A 24,063-nucleotide genomic window follows, 5' to 3' on the forward strand; every position below is an offset into this window, starting at 1 on the left:
GCAATTTAATGAGACAAAGATTCGGTATAGGACATATCAATTATCGTTTAAGCTACTTTAACTACATTTTAGCTTACCAAAGCACATTACGGTAAATACTTTGAAACTCCTATTTAAAGTTTTGTACACGATGTTGAGAGCGAACATTTCCCTATCGCTGGAGCCAGAAGCGGCGCTAAAATAGCTACGGAATTTTACACTTTCCAACATGGTACTTTGCTTTTAAACAGTTTCATTTCAAATAATAACGCAACTTTTTCGAATGAAATATTCACTTTATATTAGTACGTCATTTAACGTGTAATCATTATATTTTATGCGGCTAGTTTTATGTAGATATTATAATACTTGGTAAATAATTACGAAAATTCCCATAGCCAATTCTTTATGTAATACAGACTATTGAAATGTATTACATTATCGAGGTAAGTATTTTATTTTATAATGACTCCATATTTATTATACTGTCCGCATATAGCATGCTAATATGATTTTATCTCAAATTTCAACTAAATGAGAAAAAGGCGCTATCGCCAAGTCTGGTTTTTAATTAAGTTTTACTTTCTTAATTATAACATTTATATTGAAATTTAATAGAACAATTTAAGAAGTAATTAAAATAAATTTCTAATAGTTTATTTTTTTTCAATGCTTATGATTTAATTAAGATTTAATAGAATTATTAGTAGAATCAAAGATCGTGTATGAATTTGTAAAGGAATTTTTTCAACAAAAAGGAATTAATTTAAGGTTAATCATTCTTTCATCAATAGTTCATCAATAGTTGAACAATAGATTGATTAATTTTATTTAAAAATCTTATAATTCAGTCAGTCGAAATGACATGAAATTCATGGTTTTATTCGACAATTTATATGTAGTACGGTAAAAGCGACATATATCATAAAAACATAGACCGTAAACTGGTGTTTTAAGATTTATGTGTTTTCAAATACTTTCAGCTTTATTGCCTCGTTCAAAAAAGGTAGGACATCCCTCACGACTGGATAACAATTCTTAGTACTCTTACTGTTCATCTCAACGCGACGAGTTGCACGCACAGGCTCAGCGTCATCCCCGTCCACGTTTAAATAATCATTTAGTAATCTTACCTGCCCTGGCTGCGAATGAAAATGAGCGAAGGTGTACTCCCGACTCGTGTGAGGCGCCGTAACGAGAATCCTCGCGGGGCTCTTACGACCGCCAGGATCGACGGACGTCTGACAGGCCGAGCCAACGAGTCCTGCTGCCGCTGCGGCGGACATCTGGTCCTGGGGGTTCGAAGCTAGGTCCGAAGGATCGGTAGGCGAGGAGGCCGAGTTGGGCGGAGAGTTTGCGCTACTCGCCGTAAGTTCGCCCGTCGACCTGATGATCGCGACCGGCCTGGCCATTGGCGCAGGCGGCGGCGGTGGTAACATCGAGCTCGGATAATACTGTGAGAACTTTTGCATACCAGACCGCGGTCCCGCGAGTTGCGTCTGGAAATTGCACGCCACCGATCAACCATCAAGCCGAGTGCCCATCCATTCGCCCCAGATTGATCACGTCGTTTATAAAAAAGGCTCATTTCATCACCTTGAATTTCAGTGAAATCGAATCGAATGATTGAATTTTTATAGCTAATAAAACGACGGGAACGCGAACAGAAAATTGTGCTGGTAATCGATCCAGGGCGAATGGCCAATAATAATAATCAAAATCAATTATTATGGTATTGCCGTTGATTCCACCAATCGTGTAAGAGCTTTTGGTTTCCAAACTATTTTATTCAATGCCATGAAATCTAAGCATCTCCTGACATTGTAATTTATAATTATTGCTATATAGTATTTAACTAATGCTTTGGCTTATACTTATATTAAATTTTTACTTAAATTCATCTACTTAAATCGTATAAGACTCTTAATATCTTGTATAAGGCTTTTAATATCTATGCAATTGTATGTAATAGTTTAGGAAACTGAGCTATCAAGAATGAATAAGGTTTTTGATATATTAATAATTTCATTGACAAATTTCTGACCATAAAGCACTTTCTTTGCATTAAATGAAAAATGAATGATATAGAATAATGTCAAGACTGCCAAAAATAAAAACTAATTCAATACTACCATTAGCTCCAATTGCATCTATACGAGCAAACGAAACCAACAACTCCAAGAAACAATGATATCAACGATTGGCATTTATACTCATGAGAAGCAGAAGCTACCTGGGGTAATTGCTGAGTATTCTCGGCTTCCTGACAAACGAACGTCACGAAGTCCGAGAGCGTGTCGTGGCCGTTCTCCGGGTACTTGACGACACCAGCTGAGCCCGAATGCTCTGGCTGATAATAGGCAAGACTGGACATACTTTGGCCAGATCCCCCGGCCAAACCTTCATGCGGCGAGTGTAAACCTGAAACACATTTCCGTTTCATATTAGCCAATCCCAGGAATTTCTTAGGTTGCTGGTCGTGACCGTGCGTGTGCACCTTCGTATGTAAAAATTGTTTCGCTACCGCCCCGTCAAAACCACCCCCTCGTTATGTATAAGTAAGCGTGCGCTCAATGCTAAGGATGTGTCCCCAAGCTTCAACTGAACGCGAATATATTTATATATATACATACACACATACGCACATACGCGCATACGTACACACATACATATATATATACATATATATATATATATATATATATATATATATATATATATATATATATATATATATATATATATATATATATATGGTACGCAACAGTAATTGCGCGCTGTGTCTCTTGTATTAAAGTCTTAAATTTATCGCTTGCCGTTGAGGTTATGTCGCTATGCACTGTGTTACATCCTATGATGTTGCTCGAAGCTTTATGTGCTACGTAATCGATTGAATAGGATAATCAATGATTGGCCGTATAACCAAATTATAGATAATTACATACACACATTGAACATATTATTTATTCAGCTCGGTTAATGCTCTTTTATTGCAACATTATTCAAATAGATATTCAATGAATCATATAAATTTCAATTCTTAACTTATACATTTATCAGAAGCTTGTCTATTTGTCTAAATTAATAATCGACAAATTTTCTAATCACTTATAGTCAACAAATTAACTAATTATCCGAATGAAAAATTTATATAATTATAAAGGTATTATGGAATTAAGCTCTTTATCATTAGTTTTTCAAAACACCAAATATTATAATTTAGAATATATACCACCAAATATTATAAGTTAGACCTTGTATAGATAATCGTAATTTAATGACATATAAAGCTTGTTAAATCACCTTTTCTATATTAGCGGTTAAATAATTCAATTAATTTAATCAAATTGAGAAAAAATCAAGCATTATGAAACAGATTCGAAAATGTGAAGTACGCGGAAGGCATAGCCGAAAATTTGCGGCGAATGGAAGAAACAGTAATAATAAAAAAGAAAGACTACAAGAGGACCGCGTTATCGTTTTTAGGGGGTGGTTTCAGTGGTATGAGCAACAAGAGTTACGGCAAGTAAATACATGGGCATGATATTTACGCTTATATGTAATGCATAATACATATAATATATATGTATATGGCTACTCAAAGCATGAGTTTTGTTGGCTGGAAAAAAGAATACAAATGTACGTGTGTCCGCGCGTACGCTGTTTTTATACGCGCTTCGCAAAATGCATACCGCGAGCAAGATATTACTTTAGCTTTTGCTCCTCTCGACTTTTTTTATTCCTTACATGAGGAACGTAATGAATATAAGCGGACGACGGAAACGCGTACTTAATGTACATGTTTCATCTTTTGGAAATATATACATATGAAGATGGGATATGCAGGATGTTTGGGCAAACAAACTCCAAGCTCTTTTAATTAAGAATTTTTATGAATACTTTTTATTCATAAATATACGAAATTAACATCAAAAACATTAAATTGGTTAATCGCGAAGGATATTGGAGAAGAAACTCTGAACTAATCGCGAGCTCGGATTTTGGGCCGCGACAAACTGCGTTAATATAGTGCAACGACAAACATCAAACAGCAAGATTACAACGAATAAACAAATTCACATCAAACACCAATGTAACATCAAACATCAACATTAACAGTTATATATAAATATAAATATATATATATATATATATATATATATATATATATATTGATTGTACGTATATATATATTTAGTTAAACACCAATACTAACATCGTAATAATAATGTAATTAATTATATATATATATATATATATATATATACATAACATACACATATACATGTATATAGAAGAGGTGGTATCGGACGGAGTAGAATAAATATAAAATGATGGGTTATATCATATGATATATAGAGAAAAATAGAAATATATTAATTACGTAAGTTAAATATGTATATATATATATATATACAGAGAGAGAGAGAGAGAGAGAGAGAGAGAGAGAGAGAGAGAGAGAGAGTGAGAGAGTGAGAGAAATAAACTATCCAGCATACGACATACCCAGAGCATTGATTATGTAAACAGTCAGTGAAATATAGATAATATCAATAATGTGCAACAGTGATTCTGTAGAACTATGGGCCAAGCATCAAACTATCATTATATAAATAACAATCAGGAATACTTAAATATTGTTGAGAATTAGCAAAAATTAGATTCAATTTATATTAATTTTGATGGCAGTCTTTAAACAAGCTCTAATTTCATATTATTATTTCAATAATTAATAAAATAAACATATAGATTTCTTTAATATATTTTCGTACATCAGTAAAGGATACAATGATGCTTGATTCAAGTTACAATGATAAAATATTTTTAATAGCAATATATATATATATATGTATATATATATATATATATATATATATATGTATATATATATATATATATATATATATATGTATATATATATATATATATATATATACATGCATTCATACACATAATTTAGTCATAGTATAAACAACAATAGGTTGGGCAAACAGTTATAGTATTTATAACAAGGATATAATGAGTGGGCAGACAGATAAACAGAGAGCAAGACATCTATATGACTTACCAATACAACGAAAAAAGGGTATACGCACGCGTCGCATTGAATGCGAATGAAAAGGAGATGTAAGGGGACACGACTGTTTATCTGTCCGTTTCCAATCCCTGTGTAAATTTTTTTTCATCCAATATTACTTTCATTTGGTATTTTATTATAGTATTTATGTTGTTCCATGTTACATTTCTTGTATAATAGACATACGAGTATCATTGGCAACAGACAGACAAATTTTATAGAAAAGCAAACAAAATGTATACATTAAATTTACACTTAAAATGATATTTCCAAGATATTATACATATCAGGAATGTAACTAAAAATGTAATTGCTTTTTAATAATCAAATGTGACTAAATTTTTCCTTAACTGTAAATCATTTTACTAATTTTTATTATAAAAATTATAAAAATTTATTGTGAACAGGAATTAGGTAAATTGAATTATAACTGGTAAAGATAATTTTATATGTATTTTTAATATTTGGCTCCTAATCACCAAGTTATAAACATTTCGTTTATAATACAGTTATATAAAAAAATTAATTCATGCTAAATAATAATTTGCTTTTCAGAAAAGAATGGTATACAGCTTTAATAGTAGCATTTAATGATTAATCCTTGAAAACTCTCACAACGAAAATGACAAAAAAGAAAAAAAAACAGGACAACGGCGTCTCATATTTTCCGATAAAGGCTTAGCTCTATCTTTCGAGTTCTTCCGCCTGATTGCTATAAGTCTAATCCCTCCGGTAAACTGCGAGCGCATAACAGCAACAACATCTCTACTTGTATAAGCAGAATCGCTATTTCCCGTAATGTCCTTCGTCGCTCGCTTCCTTATCAGTCTTCGTGGTTTTTTGGACTTGTACATAAATAAAGAAAAAGGGGGTGAAAGGGAGAGAGAGAGAGAGAGAGAGAGAGAGAGAGACAGACAGACAGACAGACAGAATGAGAATGAGAGAGTGACTGGAAGAGAGAAATTGAGATAGAAAGAGATAAGGAGAGAGAGAGAGAGAGAGAGAGAGAGAGAGAGAGAGAGAGAACGTGTATACAAGGGTTAAGATGGGCGTAGGGGTGGAAAACTAACGAGCGAACGTATACACTTGTCAGACCGTGGCTCTAAGAAACGATAGCATCGCGCCAACAATCGTGCACACAGTTACAGGCGGCTAAACGAGCAGAGAGAGAGAGAGAGAGAGAGACAGAGAGAGAAAGAGACAATATATGTGTGTAAAAATGCACGATTAGGTGTAAGTAAAATAAATAAAGAAAGAAAGAAGGAGAAATATAGAATGAGAAAAATAAAAAGAGAAAGTAAAGTTATAGGATTGCAACATCGACCTACGGGTAATGGGCGATGTTTTCGTGGAAAGCTTTTCGTCATAGTCACGATCTCGTGTTGATCGACAAGTCCAAGAAAGGATTTTCCCGCCACCGGCACCAGGCTTGACCGGATCAGGGCCGCGTCACGACGTGCCGCTCTTGGATTGTCTCGGGCAGGCTTTATTACAGACAGACAGCATATGTACACCAAGATTATACGTAATTTTAATACCTCTCGTTGCAGCTAGAGTGCGTTGGACTTTCGAATTATTCCTTTGCCTTTATTTAAGAACTTTCGATGAAAATAGAAATACGCATTTTTAATGAACATATTAATGACTCTTTACTAAATATAATAATAAATTTAATAATTATGCTATTTTACTTCCCCTATCTAATTTGATGATAAATTAAAATAGTTTTTAAATAGATAATATATACTGTCGGTTTTCACTAATTATATCGCCAATAAACAATAGTTTATTGGACAGTTTTTATTTCCTTATAAAAGAAAACGCTAATTAATAGGTGAAAAGTAGTTTATTAGTAGAAGCTGTATGTAAATAACAGTTGTTTAAAATTTTATCATCTGTTAATAATTCATTCATATATTATAACAAGAAGATAAAATATTTAAACGATCAGTATTTTTCCAAGACCAAATACTTTTTAAATACCAAATAATGCTATTAAGTGAACTATATAATTTTTATTATACTATATAATAACTTTAAAATCATTATTACGAACATCAGCTACATAATTGATATTTACTTAAATATCAATAAAAAATAATAATCAATGAAAAAAAATTCAATATAATAACTAATTATTCAAACGTAAGTATATTATTAGCGATTGAAAACGCTGTATAAAATTATTTGAAAATAAAATACATATTTTATTTTTACATCTATAATAATATTCTAAAAAATTTTAATTTTGAAATTCTTCAAATTATTAATTTAATAAATTTATTTTTATTCAAAAATTTAAATCATGTGAATATAATCATGTAAATATATATATATATATATATATATATATATGTAAGTATATATATATATATGTAAGTATATATAATGTGTATGGAAGTACATATAATATAACTTTTTTGTATTGTAAAATTAATATTATATTTTAAAATATTAATTTGACAATTGTGTCTTTATATCGGAAAATATGTATATTTTAAATAAAATAATTTTATAAATATTTTTCACTGGTTTGTTAAAATTTACAATGCCTTATTTCAAATTTATAATACTATCAAAATAATATATTATAAGATAGAAGATAATATTTGAATAAATTTTTTGTTCATATCAACATTGGATTCATTTTTATAAGAACGATTTTAATAATTTTAATAAGTTCACTGAATATTTTAATTTATTAATTTTTCACAGAATTATTTATGTAAATACTTTTACATTTTCTAGGTAGTTCATTTATTTTTTATTACAAAAAAAAACTGTTGAATATCATCAATTAATTACTATTGATCATTTTTTATATATCATTATCAATTTTTTATATATTAAGTAATACATTTGAAATGCAGATTTCTATTCTACTAAATTTTAGTTTATAATGAATAATAATAAATTTTTTTATGTATAGAATGAAATTAGAAATAAAGGTATTTAATATATTGTTAAAATATTATAATCGTTTTGAATTATAAAAAATAAAAAAATTATAAGTGTTTAGAAAAATAATAAAATATTATCGATAACATTTCTACAACATTTCAAATTAAAACTTTAAATATCAAAACATTCAATTTTATAGAAAATAGACGTTCTTTTATAATATCATAAACAGTAAACTACAATATAAAAAAATGTTTATTATAATTAATATTAGTAATCTTAAAATTTTACAATAATAATACGATAAAAAATAATGTTAGTATAATTAAAGGGGAAATAAGCGTTGAATAAGTTATTCAATAATTAAATAAAAGTAAATAACTATGTAAATTTTTAGGAAATTGCGACGTATATAAGTAATAATATTCAATATTATGATATTGAATGAGGCGTTAGTGATCGATTGAAAATTTAAATATTGCAAGTAGAAATTAATTTAATAATGAAAACTATTTTGTTAAAAAGATAATTTTAAGTACACTACATATTTTATCCCTTTATATAATATTAACTAGTTATATTAAGTAAGAATAAATTCTTTTTGTAATTTTATAAATAAGTAAGGTGTTAATATTGCTTTCCAACTAGTTATACAACAATAAACTTTTAAATCTTGAAACGGTAATAATTACAATAAATGCGAAAAATATAATCCAATATCATTGCAATATTTTTTTGTAATGTAATAAGCAAATATTTGTTTAGAAACGTTTTAATTAAAAAATAATAATTTTCTCGTTTTTCCTAACGAGTGATGACGTAATAATAAAAGTGTTGAAAATAATATGTTGCCATAGGTATTTTCAGCAATATATAGATAATATAAATATAATGGATAGAAAAACGTTTAAACATACGGAAATCATGGGATTAACATAGTCAAAGCACAATAAAAAGACAAGTTAGGACAACACTTATACAAATGTTCTTGTATATGTAACAAGAGTGTTACAGCAAATAGTCAAATGATGTTGTGCTTCGACTACGTAATATTATAGATACATAAGATATATGCATATACATGGATTTATACGTGTTATATTAGCATGTATGGGTGTATCTGTACAATTATATAAACATTTGCACATATATATCAAAGGGAAGAATATCAATGTACAAGAAGAAAATGAAACATTTAAAGAGGCCTCGGAATCGTGCATTTTTTGTTTCGATCTTCATATAGATATCGAATTTTAACTTTGATTTGAGAAAAACATATTTTTTGCATGAGTTTATATAAATAAAAATTAATATTGTTATATAATTAAATATAAATTTAGTTAAAGCATATTATATGTATAAAACGAAATGTAATTTATTTATCTAACAAAATCGATTAATATTATTTTAATGAAACATTTAAATGTATCGTAAAGGAATAAAATTTTCAAAATTAGGAAACAAATTATATAAAAATATTTTTTTCTCTGTGTAAATATATTTATTTGTATAAACATCTATGTGATGAGAAAAATATTGAAATAACCACTTATCAAATATAATTAGATTATTAATGTTTTATAATAGCAATTGAGTTTCGTAATAAATGATCCATAATAAGATAAATTATATAAGTAATAAATAAATTAAAATAATATACATATAAATATAAAAAAAACAAAAATTAAATGAATTTCAAAGTGATATTGCATATTTCTCATCTTGTTGCGATTTTTGACGTATGTGTATCAACAAGCGTCATAACGTGATAATAAACATCCAGTTCGTGCGCGCGCGCGCGCGCGTGTGTGTGTGTGTGTGTGTGTTTGTGTGCGTTTGTGTATATAAAATATATATGTATACATATATGCTCCAATATGTATAACTGTATATAATTATGTATGTAAATTAAATATATATATATATATATATATATATATATATATATATATATATATATATGTGTGTGTGTGTGTGTGTGTGTGTGTGTATGTATATATAATTGTGCACACGTAAATACATAGAAAGGTATACAAATATCGATAGATACATAGATAATAGATAATAGATATATAACAAATATATAATATATGCATATATAGAAGCATAAATTAATATCCATATATATGTATATATACATATATATCTGTTATAACAGCATAACCAGTCACAAAGTACCTTTTAGTTGATATATCGAGCTTCTCTCTATGCTCAGGCTCAGACTGAAACAGAGATTATGCATAATTCGCGATATTAGTTACACGCATTTTATCCTCTTTCTCTTCTAAGAGTTTTATTTTTTCCTCTCAAAGTATACGGAATAATCTTGCATAGTGATCGTTCTTAAATATATTCAAATTACGAAGTATTCCGTAAAGTATGTAAAAGAAAGAAGTATTTTCATGGAAAACTTTCATTAAAAATAAAGAGCTTTGGTTTAATTTATCGGCATCTGAAACTACTTTTCTAGTTTTATAGAGAAAGAAATGAAAAGTGGTGTAAGATAAACTAAAAAATTGATGGAAAATATAATTTTTAATTAGGCATTAAAATATAAATGCACGAGTGCGTATTTATAAATGTTTATTTGTTGGAAAATGATATATATATTTGAATTATGTTAACTTTAGTTTAATAAGATACATTGATAAATACATGCATCAAATTATGATTAATTTGACGAAAGTTTATTTTTGTATTATTTTTATTGTAAAACAAACCTTTTTATTCGCTAAGTATCTATTTAATCGGTTATTATAATAATTTTACTTGTTAATTTTATCTTAATCCTTTTTTCACTGAATTTTCGCTGATATAGTCAGAAAATTAGATCATAAATTTAGTTTAATTATTTCTTTAGGCACATGTTTGGATGAGCTCAAAATGGGTCTATCTTACACTGGATAATTTTTTTTTTTATAAACGGGTAACACTGACAAACATTAAGAAGTTTAATATATGTTGTTAAATTTTTACCAATAAATGAAAAAAAGATCGTAAAATAATTTTTATATAACATTACGCGTTTATAACATTTGCATCACTATTATATATTTTGTTAGAATAATAACAAATAAGTATTTAATAACGTAGGTTAAGAATTAATGTTTTTAAGCATTTACTTACAAAAGTTGTAGGTATCTAATTCATATTAGCTATAAATTAAAAAGGAGAAGGTCAAGTGTTATGTTTTTAAATAATAGCATATTTTAAATTAAATAATTTAAATTTAATTTAATAATTTTAATTTAAATAATTCTTGATGCATTGTAGATTATGATAATTCATTTGAATTTCTTATAATTAGAATTATAAGTATAATATTTTATTTTATATATTCAAAGCCTTAATGTATTATAAGCTAATCAAAACTATTTTTAATTGGAATTCATTCTACTTCATCGTAATTTCCATCGTTCAACCTATAATAAACCAATACCTCTTGGAATGTATCTGAGCTTCTTTTAAATCCAAAGAATTCAAGTAATTTGGATTTTCCGTGAGTTTCTCAAACTCGACATTCGCGCGCAATGGCTCAATTTCGATCGCGTGCTCGAATAAGTTTTCCATTATCAAGTGGAGCTCTTCTTACCCCTCACTGCCAAAACAACTTCGACGCATGTACGTGTACGAGTTGTCTGTAGGTAAGTGTGTTTGGTAGACTTTTCGTTAGCGAAATTCGCTTGATTAGCGAAAACGACTATGGAAGCAAAGGCGGGTGGAAGAGAAGAGAATGTACAAGATGGGGTGAGACAGAGATGTCTAATAGACGTGGGCTTCGATCGAGCGAAATTTCCGTCTGGAAATATTCGAGGTATTCCATTGTCGGTTTAATCGAGTTGACCCGAATTACGGTTTCGCGAGGAGCGAGAGGCGTGTAATTTTCGTGCGCCGCTCCCAGGATTCGGCATGACACGTCGACCTAAGTGATTTGTACTTCGGCACACTTGGCCCCGTTGCCTTCTTTCCTCATCCCGCTTTTTTCTTCGTCCGAAATAGGAAAACGTATTTATTCGTCGTTGCTTTTTTACTCGTTCAGGTACAATTGCACTCCTCTCGAATGCAGGAAACGAAAATGTATTTTTACGACAAAGTTTACAAATGTATTTCAAAGTAAGAAGTACAAAAATTGGACGGTTGCCCACGCATTGTAAAAAAAAAACCAAATGATACGCAGACTGGTGGAGGAAAAAATAAAAAGAGTATTCCAAGCGCGGCAAATTTTCACAAATTTCACGGTTTGTTGCAGCACGAATGCTTCTCAACGATGTATGTTTTTTAATTACATATATCTATAGGCTAGAAAAAAAAAATAGTAATACCGTAATAGTCATACCTTTAACGAAAGTTATCTATCTATCTATCTATCTATATATATATATATATATATATATATATACATTTATATGACAACTGTTGCATAGATTTACAACTTTGAAATGATTATGACTATTTTTGACGATTAAAGTAAAATTAAATCGTATTCGCATAATATACGTGATACAAAAAAAAATTATTTGATAACAAACAGGCAAAGTAAGGAAAGTCTAAAAGATTCGGAAGCTTCAGCTATATTGAAGCGTTTAAAATCGTAATCACACTAACTTGATACTCGTGTGTCTGAAAATTTATGACTTTCTAAATTATAAATATCATAAATTATTTAAACAACAATTTCATAGTTCATCTTTTAATCATATGAAACATTTTCGTGAAATATATATTGTATTTACTAAATTGTTAGCTCGTAATAAAGCAACATTTCAAAATATCTTCTATTCAAAACAATCTATTTTACAAAATTTAAGCGACAACATTACCGAATGTTATATATGTACATAGATTAAAATATGATTGTTATTGGTTCAAATAATAATTAATGATTGGAAATTAATGTTAATATTCAATTACTCAGTATAAAATATAAATAATGAAAATTTCACATTTTCAATATTATATCAACTAAAATTTTATTTATAATGATCGAACGATTAAGTGATACATAAATTATAAAAATATGAATTTAAACTAATAGTATACTTGGGGCAGACTTAATCTTTCTTCATTTCATATTTTTTTTATCTAATAACTAAAACTTAATCTATTATAATTAATTCTGTATATATAATGTCAACTTAAAATTAATTCAATATATTTAAATGTAAGTTACAAATAAATATAATTTCTTCTAATTTTTATGATTTTATAATTAAACGTTCAAATGAACAACTTACTCGTTACAAAGTATGCGATAAAAAATACAAATCAAATACAATTAAATATTATTAATTCTCGTTCGAAACATAAAAAAAAAAATATCTTAAAAATCCCTTTTTATGTATATTTACGAGTATTATTCACGGGCAACTTTCCAATTTAATTTCTATTAATCTTGTTGAAAATAAATAAAAATAAAGGTTTCGAGAAACTAGAGTGGAAAAAAAAAAATCAAACTTATCAAATCGCACTCAAAATACACTATGATTTAAAATGCAAGTTCATTATATGGATTATATAGTCAATACATCGAATAATATAGAAAATATAAGCTGATTAGATTAAATTACAATAAGATTTCAAAAAATCCCACAGACATCTCATCACTGCGCTTTGAAAAACAGCTGACAAGAGAATAAAAATGGATGTGGAACCTAAATTTGAAATTTCATATCTGTAGCTTAACCAAAACTTGAAAGATTCTGTAAAATTGTCAATACATAAGAGACGGTTAGGATACTTTTGGGCAAATATAATGATCCACATACCCGTTTGTGAGTGCGGCGAGTCCATGCCGCGTCCTCCATTACCCCCGCCGCCGCCATCCTCGGGTCTGAGAACTGGTGAAAAAGTTGGGGCACTCGATACCGAGACCGTCGGAGCCTTGTCAGTCTTGTCGTTGCGTATGAGCTGGTGAACCGGTGGCGGACCTGCGGGAGTCAAAACAATCGTGATTTAACGAGCGAGCACAGGAGTTGCTGGACCGTAATCGAGACTCCTGTTTTTATCCTGTTTTTACCATTTTAATCATCCAGATTTTTCATATGTTTTTGCATTTTCAGAATTAATGATAAAAATTATTGGTTTATAGCTACTAGAACCGGTTACGTTTATTTCAACTTAATATCTTCGTAACTTGAAGTTATGTGTGTATTCGAAGCGCGAAGATACGTGAATTGTGTGAATAATCTCGAGTGGTTTATTGATGGAAAAGTAATAACGGCAGCCTTAAAGTATTTTGAAACTATCTTTTTGTTAGTAAGCGTGCATTAAATACTTACAACCTATACATTAAAGATATCTCTTCATGAAATTAATTACGTCATATCATTAAAAAAAAAAAAGTAATAAAAAAAAACAGCACTATTTTCTGTAATTCGAACCTAACACTTATTTTCACACTTTCACACAATTGTATTTTAAAATAATAATATGCTCAAACTAAAACTTTAATACGATTACAAAGCAAGTGAAATTAATTAAGAAACGAAAATTCAACATTTATAATAAATTGGAAGCATGTATTGTAATAAAACTATACGATGATACAAAATAAAAATATACTTAGGTAAAATCATTAAAAATACGAAAAGTGCATTAACTTTTAATTTTATTATCATTATCTTCAATAAATTTCATAATGATAATATCTTTAGAGAAAATATTTTTATGAATTTAAATTAAAATTATCTCTCATTAGCCTTTTAAAGTAATTTACTAATTTTACAAATTTAAGTATGCAGTCTTAAAATTAAATATTTTTATAGAGAATAAAACGCTGTTATTCTATCACTAAAATACTACAATTTAGTTTTCATCATCAATTTCACCGGGCGATTATTACTTTTCACTTCATTTTCCATAATTACAAGGATTCAATTGCTGGAACGATAAAAATATTCAATATATATACTTTTAATTAGTCTTAATTCAAAATTAATTTTACTCAAAGTAGAAGTAAGGAAAAATTCAACAAGATTCCTCCAAATCCGTGTAAACCCCAAAAATTTAAAGTTGATTCGTAAATAGCGTGGCCTTTGCATGCATCGTTAACTTAGGTTATGAGCCGAGTCTTATGAAACGACGACGTAAATCATGAAATAGTTTGAAAATTCAATATGTGAGTCGAAAATTAGAAATATATTCGAACGTAAATTTTACAAAATATTACGTATGGAAACTTGTTGAGTATATAGTGCAATATACTATATTCACCGATTTTAGTAAGATAAATATCTTATGTCCTCCTCTTAGAGAAAGTGTTAAGATTAAATATTGTAGAACGAGAGAATGGAATTTTTATGATTATTATTATTATTATTATTATTATTATTATTATTATTTTAAAATATATTTAACATAGAGTATAGAATGTATGTAGAAGATTAGATAATATAAGTTATAGAAAAAGAAATCTTACTAAAGATGTTTAGATTTGTTCAAACTATTAGATTTGCATTATTACAATGATAAAAAGTATCACACTTAATTATAAAATTACGTTAAGTATAAAATATTTTTTTTTGAATTTGTTAGTTTAACAAATTCGTAATTTAAATTAAATAAAATTTATTTCATATTTACAACAATTGATATCAAAAATTTAAGAATTCAATTTGAATTTACATATAATTAACAATCTATACTGAAAGAAATGTAGCTATTAAAAGCAAAAAAGACGGAAGGCGTATGATATAATTAACTGTAGGCAGTAAAAGATAATGTTTTTGTAGTTTAATTTAAATAACTTATTGCCTAAAATTTTTTAAATAGGAGTTACTATCTATACTATGAATTGTAATATTGCAATTAATAGAAAGAAAATATGTCATTTGGGATAAAGTAAAATATGTGGATAATCATTCAGGAATATTATAAAAAAAATAGTTTTGAAATATTTAAATAATCACGTGAATTTTCACCAACATCCATATGCAGCACAACTGCTGCTAAATTATTATTTACGATTATTATGTTACATTACATATAATGAAAACAATGTGGAACAATAATGTGTGAGAATTATTATAAGTTACTCCAGTAATACTTAGTGGCTATCTGGACTCGTAAAGTACTTTATTCGTACTGTATTGTCTACCTTCATGAACTATCTGCGGAATAACTGTGTCTACTTTATTAGGACAAAGGAGCACCTCGGCAATAAAAAACGTAAAATCTGAAATTATAAGAGCCAAAAAAGTGCTTCCTTATCTTAGTCACGCGCTTCTATAATTACCTAGCAATTAAAGCAATCTTCTCTCTCCCAAAAATGCTGATTCAGCAAGAGATAAAAGAAGAAGTTAAAAAGATGAATGAATTTTTATTATCATGCATGCATTTAACGAAATATAATTTCTACTATCCGATCTCATTTGCTTGGATTTTAATACTGTCTGTTATATTCAAGTCCAATATTATTAAAATAAATAAATAAATAATACTGTTCGTTTAACCTTATCCAGTGTATTTCAAGCATATTTTAGCATTGATTTTGCTAAGATTGATTATAACGCGTTCTGTAAAAACATGTACAAGCAAACTGTTTAATGCGATACCCATTTAACTGCATTGATTGCTATATGAAACAAAGTAACAATTAATATAAATACGCCCGAAAAGTAGCTAATTCAATATTCAATTTACAAGTAAAATCAACGGTCCATTTCTACTCAAAATAAGAGTATCGTTAAAGCAAAAGCCGCGCAAGACGAGGACAGCAAGCCTCGCGATAACGAGCCATCAAATCAGTCGCATGCGGATAAGCGGTGCGAACCGGACTCAACTATCAGCCAATTGCAAGCAGGACCGGGAATTGAAGCCCCTTCTCTCCCCCCCCCCTCTACCTCCTCCCATGTCCCAGCACCATACCCACCAATCCCCCTCATAGACAATTCGCCGACCAAAAACAGCAAGGGTCGCTTTATTAACGTCAACGGGCTGAAAGGATAAGAAAAAAGGGCCGGCTGGCTTTATCCGTGCAAGACTTACTGAAGTTAGCCGCGGGCTGTCCGTGCTCGGCGGCCGTAGCGGCCGACGGTGGTGTATAGCTGCTGCAGTAGTACGGCGGATGCTCTATTTTGATCGCGTTTATTTGAGGCTGCATGTCGCTGAGGTCATGTAGTATGGATGCTGAAACAGAGGAAGAGGAGCGCGCGCGAACGCACGTGTTATACATACGCAATGGGCGTGTGCGACGATCATTTTTATTCTCTGTTACATTTCGCGATGCCTCGCTCCCAAACCCGTGCACCTGCGCGCTCCGCGATATTATGAAAACGGGGGCGTGGCGAAGGGTCGGCGGCGTGGACGCTAGAGGGGGAGGGGAAGACGCGTACACGTGCTCGAGACGCGCGCGACCAGTTGTTTCACGCGTCCGAGGTCCGCGAAATCGAATTAAAGACCCGGATGTATTTGTATCGCGTGTACCTGAAGTTTGGATGGCAACTTGTACGATTGCGTGCGTGTTAGTGAGTGATTCTCGTAATTACGTGGCTGATGGTGTTAGGTTAGTTAATGCAGTAGAGGATAGTAAGGTGCAGTAAGACATGTTTTATCATCTGACTTTTAATTTAAATGTCAATTTCAAAAACATTCTCTTAAGCTAACGTATTGTTAAATATTAACAAATTTATCGGAATTTTTGCATTCTTTGATAATTCCTTTCATTTCTATATTCTTCTATACTTTACATTACAGGTGTATTAATGCCTTATCAAATAACTTTATCAATTATGAAGTTTTCTTAGACTATTCAATTTATTTCAACGGCAATTGCTACAAATAATAACTTCGCTCTTCGTGTAAAATTAAATTTCATTTTTCAGGAATAGAGTGAAATGAGATACTACATACACACACACACACACACACACACACACACACACACACACACACATAATTAATGCAATGGCTTGGAAATGTCATAAAAAGATGTCACTTTTACCACTACTTCATTTAGTAGACATCTGAGTAAATATATATTAATTAATCATGGGCAACGAAATCACGAGAGATGCATCTTATTAAAGGCGCGATAAAAGATTTAGCGATTTGTCAATGCTCGCATAAAGTCCACCAAAACTTTGACTTTTTTATTTAGGTTATGCAAATATTCCATTTAGTGAACAATACATTGCCTCAACTTCTAATTTGAAATTACATCGATTCAAAGTATATTTGTTTGTTTGCACAAGTTTAGCTTTAATATTGTTTTATATTATTCGTAATAGCCTTATATTTTTATTTATTTACAGAAAGTCATACCTCTCTATTATCATAAATTATTTATATAGGGTATTAAAAATAAAGCGTACGATATTATATCATTTCTGTAAAAACCTTTTTCAGTTTTCAATCGATTAAAACAAGCAGATAAATTTATGTGAAAAAAGGTAAAGAAATTAGCATTATTTTTTAAATGATAGATCAATTTTAGTTACTTTTAATTTATTATTGGCGATTTTATTATTAAAAATCTGCGATCATATACTTTATACTTACCAAAATATAATACTTGATTGTTGTTTTATATATTTGAAATTCATTAAATTTGTTAATGATACTTAAAAAAATTCTTTGTTAAAACCTTAAAATTAAATATAATTTCCAAAGTATGGCTTCAGACTATATGTACCAATGTCTATTACATAAATATCTACGAATATATATGTATATATATATATATATTTGCAAATCGGATACTTCGATAAAGTCGATTATATTTATTTACTATTTCAAAATATATATAATATACAAAAAAATTATATTTCAGGATTTAAAAGAAAAACTTTCGAATATGTTATCACTATTGTCTTTGTTATAATTACATAAAATTTTAACTGAAATTAAAAAGACATTTTTATATAAGAAATATTTTCGCTTATCAACAGTAAGTCTCTTTGGATGCGGAAATTTATACTTACTACATTGAAAATTGCATAATTTATTAAACAAGTCACTTGATAACATATACCAAAGTCTTCATTGTTGTTGACCATTAGCCTGGGATGATTTCAAAAGGCATGAATCCACCGATACCTTTCGAAAGCATCCGCGATGGATTATTTTTCTAGCTCTCGATATTGAAAAAAATTAAAAATATCCTTGAAACATTGAAAATAATTATAAAACGGATAATTTTATTCGTAACCAGGAATGGACACTATATTTAATAAATCATAAATGCAATAAATTAAGTGAAAATTAAATTTCCGATATATTTAGTCATGAAGAAGTTAGTATTATTACGAAATTAGGGTATTATTGCAAAATTAAATAAGAATCATTATTTACATAATTACAAATCCATTTAATTACTATTTAGACTATTATTATATTTTTATTTATGACATTAAAATACTTTCTGAATTTTCAATAATTTTATACATTGAATAAAAAAATACAAACAATCTACTAATAAATAACTTTTTAAATGTCATATAAATGTCGTTCACGTAAGGTCCATTCCTGGATCGCGATTACGACTTTAATAACGGGTAAATCAAGCACTAAAGGCGCGCGTGAGTATTTTATAATTCAGCCGACATTCCCGGGTATAAAAGAATTACATTATACGCGACGAAGGAGCGAGGCACTCGAACGCTCAGTAGAGCTTCCACGACGTGATGGGGTGGGCGTAAGCGAAAGAATTGATAGTGCATGAGAGACAGAGATAGAAAGACAAAGAGAGAGAGAGAGAGAGAGAGAGAGAGAGACAAAGAAAGAGAGAGAGAGAGAGAGAGAAAAGAGAGAGAGAGAGAGAGACAAGTGAAGAGAAGTGCGCTCGTCGTACCTTTTGAAAGCATCCAGAGCTCCTTGGAGCTGAAGACGCCAGTCGCGAGGATCGTGTCGTTGCACACGACACCGTTATACAGTTCGTGGTAACCTGCACCTGAGAACAAATACAATCGATAATCGATAAACGATCGCTTCCTTCCTCCTTCCTACTCGCGACTCTTGGCGACTGTATGTATGTAAGTGTCGCGATAGCCGTCGCGATAAGATAAGCTCCGACGACGTTTTGAGATACTTTGCCTGTACAGTCTAAGCCAAAGATGATACGTAAAAGGTCATTTGCTTTTTCGAGGGCGACAGCGAGTTTTTGCGAGCTTTGACGATAAATTTGAAGCTTAGTAAATGAGCCACGACGGAGCTAAATAAAAGAAAATTATGTCTAGAATCTTAATATAGATTGCATATATGCATTGCCACTCTAACTGTTTGCAATACTTATATATTACATTAATATTATTTAAAAAAGAGTTTTTATCGTAAGTAATATAATGATGTAATACAAATTTTATCGTATTCAAAATAATATATTATAAATTATAAATTTACTTTAAGTATATGGCAATAATGAAAATGCCTATAAAACCGAGTAAAGGTAGATATTATATTTCATAGATTCTTGAGTTTTGAATAATTAATATACAAATATTTACTTATAAGGCTTGATCTAAAAATTTTTATATTTCAATACAGACATTTCTTAACTGAGAAAGGTAAAGATGGTACGAGAAAGAGAGCTAAAGAGCGATTCGTTCGAACGATTTTCGTTATATGAGTTGCAGATACGTTTTGCTTGAGGGAAAATCGAAGTGGTAAGGCATGAATGTGACAAGGACAGGACGAGTGGAAGGCGAAACGGAAATTATCGATGGACCTCGGGCAAGTATATAAAAAGTAGAGTGAAGCGCCAACAGCTTTTCGATCTGTTTGCAAAAATATACGCACGGAAAAAACTACGTCGTGAATGTCTCGTGCATTTTCAGTAAATTTGCAGAGGTCAAGATTAGATATGTTTGATTAAGAAATATTACATCGCTTCGAAACTATCGACTGATTTTTATTTTTCGACGCATTATCTCATATTGTTAACGAGAGATTATAATTTTGTACCTTTTCGCCGCCTTTCTTCTTCCTTCGTCGCATTGCAGATACCATTTAGGACTTCTGAAATCATAAATATCAAAAGAAACATAATAAAACATTTCTTTTTTATTTTATATAATATTAATTTTATTAATAATAAATAATTAATATTTTCTTATTAATATGTAAATAAAAACAATTTTTTCATTCATAATTGCCACAAATATTAATTGCAGGAAATTTTATTACAAAATTGTTATTATTCAGACACAATAATCTATTATTATATTATTAAAAAGTAAAGAATATTAAGGATAGTTAATTAATTTTAATCAATATTTATCATTCCTTGAAAATTATATTTATAGATGTAAATATAAAAAGGAAGATTGAATGAATATTATCAGCGAATGATTTCAACTAATCGAGTATCAGAATGAACCAAAGATCAATGAAATAAACTATTTGCTTTAGTCGTTATTATTATCAATTTGAATATTGTGCAACAAGTCTCGGGTACTATTTTTGTAATGTATAAAAGATAATTTCTTATTAGGTGAGCTTCGTGGTAATTTAGTCAATTGATAATTTAGTCCGGAGAAATCGTACTGTAAGAAGGCTAATTGTCCGTAAAGTGTTCTCAAAGAAGTTATGCGCGTAAAATTGACGACAAGCGCGAACGGATGTAAAATGCCGCGAATACACGAACATGGATGGTTATAAATAAGCGGACCAAGACGAGATGATTTTCTACGCATGCGCATAGTGGGCACGTGTACGCAATACGTATGAAAAGCCAATTTTTTCAGAAATTTGGTTTATCGGTTCTACGAGGTGTTACAACTAATGTGCTATTGATATGCAATTTGCGTATCATATTTAGGGTACGAATTTTTATTGCATATGAATAACCTTCAAATGTAGTTACGCATCTTTTATCAAACATTGTCGATCATATCGTACAACTATTTTTTCCTGTTTCAAAAATAATTAATTATTTAGATTAATGAATCCGATAATTACACCTGTAATATATTTTGCATATTTTTCTAGCTAATATTTTATTACTTATTCACAAGAATATGAAAATTTATTCATTAAAATATGTCATTCTATAAAAATAAACTTAAGTTTAAAATAATGTGAATTAAATTAACAAAAATTATGTAGTATTTGATGTATACACGTATAAAAAGTTTGTTTTTCTATAAATTACTTAGAAATATAAAAAATATGTATTATTTTAATCCCAATTTAAATATATTCACATAGATATTTATATAGTATACAGAATATAATACTACCAGTGCTGATCATTATAATACAGTATATATTAATGTATTAATATTAGTAAATATAAAGTAAAATTAGTATATATATTAATATTGAACAATAAATTTTATCACCTTCTATATTTAAAATTTACAAAATATTAAGAATTTGCAATGATTCTATAAATTTAAAGAATAAAACATAATTGAATTAAAATATTAATATAATTAATAGAATAAATAGATGTGATTCAAATGACCTTTGATATTTTTATTCGAACATTACAATAAATTTGTTTAAACAATAAAATATTATAGTAATATAATAATTACTGACTGTAAATTTAATCTAACGATTTTTTTATTAAATCTGAAAAAAATAAATATAAATCATTTTTAGTAATAAAAATTAAGTCGATTTAGTAGTTTCATTTTCAGTAGTAAAAATTAAATTTTTAGTAGTAATTTTTAGTAGTGTTTTATTGGTATATTTACCAGCATATTTTATTTATTGTGGATTGAGTTTTTTACTATAATATTACAAGAGATGGCTTATATATAATATTTAATTGTTGAAATGTATTCAATTAATGAACATATTTCTATTAGAACAACATATAAACAATCAGTATGTTTTAAATATGCACACAATTTTCCGAACTAAAACTATTCTTTTCTTATATCTTTATTTATTACTCCAATAAATAGAACAACAAAATTAGTATTTTATTACCAATAACAATATTTATATTTTATAACTCTTAGAATTTAGTTATAAATTTTTAAAAAATATATTTAATATTAAAGTAACATGTTTAAGTCTTGTAATTGAATCAAGGATTTTTAAAGTATTAATAGAATCGAACTTTATTTAACACAAATATTTTTATAATATATGTAATATGAATGCGAAACAAACGACTACGTATAGTGGTAATATTATAAAGTAAATGTTTCAAAAAACAAGGATAATAAAAATGTATTTTCTATGCATTATAAATAATATACGTATACACTAAAATTTTTCATGTCATAATATAAAGCTTATTTAAGATTTTTGTAAGAAAGAGCTCTAAAATTTTATTTTAAATTATAATTATATTCTTTATTAGAAGACTATGTAGAAGAGTTAAATTAATACCACCGTTGCATTGATTTAATAAACTATTAATTTTAGTCAAAAGTCATTACAGTTTTTAATTAAATCAACTTGTTTTTATTATAATTATTACAAATACTTACATCACAAAGAAACATTAGAGATCCATAAAATTGTCACACGATTTTAATAAAAAAGATTTCATTTCATATATAATTACTCTCAAAACATCTTGCACGGTTTTATAATAAACAAGTTTATGTTATTATTGATAGTAATATTAACAAATTTTATATTTCTATTATTGGTTCTGTAAACAGCTAAAAGTTTTAATTTTAACGTTATGAATATTTATTTAAATGCTCCAAATCAAAGAAACTATATGTTTGGGAAAAAAATATTCATTTTTAAACACAAATATAACCTCTTCATTTGAAATAGACTATGTAATTCTATTTCACAAGAAAACATTAATCTATCCACCTATCTTTTTATTGATCGATTTCTCACTATATTTATCTATCTGTCTATTTACCTATCGGTGCATCACTTATTTATTGCATATTGTCGTTCCTTCAACGCTAATAACAAATATTATACAATGACTTAACGACCTTTATGTACAAATAGATTAGATGTATAGTATACATATATAAATATCGAAGTATCTATGCAAAAAATTGCGTCAAATATCAATGTATGAAAAAAGAATATTTTATCAGCTCGATAGGCAATTCTTTTGTAAAACGTAATTTATATTTAAATTAATTTATATGTTAAAAATATTGATTTTAAAAGATTTATAATGCTACAACTTAGTTAAAAAAAAAAACAATAAAATCAATATCTTTATTGGAATGTAATAT

At 28.6% G+C, this 24,063-nt stretch overlaps 1 protein-coding gene across 1 annotated transcript in view; it reads right to left on the reverse strand.

Annotated features, from left to right (window-relative positions):
- Nucleotides 1–24,063, reverse strand: part of NfI (Nuclear factor I) — a 100,430-nt gene that overhangs the window by 2,277 nt on the left and 74,090 nt on the right. Inside the window, exons 5-10 of the mRNA XM_011506580.1 lie at nucleotides 20,855–20,908; nucleotides 19,746–19,844; nucleotides 16,943–17,083; nucleotides 13,723–13,884; nucleotides 2,213–2,400; nucleotides 1,113–1,478 (exon numbers count right to left, since the gene is read on the reverse strand). Coding sequence (XP_011504882.1) covers nucleotides 1,113–1,478; nucleotides 2,213–2,400; nucleotides 13,723–13,884; nucleotides 16,943–17,083; nucleotides 19,746–19,844; nucleotides 20,855–20,908 — 1,010 coding nt within the window. The remainder of the gene's footprint in view (nucleotides 1–1,112; nucleotides 1,479–2,212; nucleotides 2,401–13,722; nucleotides 13,885–16,942; nucleotides 17,084–19,745; nucleotides 19,845–20,854; nucleotides 20,909–24,063) is intronic.

The sequence above is a fragment of the Ceratosolen solmsi genome, unplaced genomic scaffold, assembly GCF_000503995.2.
Source record: "Ceratosolen solmsi marchali unplaced genomic scaffold, CerSol_1.0 scaffold6, whole genome shotgun sequence".
NCBI classification, from domain to species: Eukaryota; Metazoa; Arthropoda; class Insecta; order Hymenoptera; family Agaonidae; genus Ceratosolen; species Ceratosolen solmsi.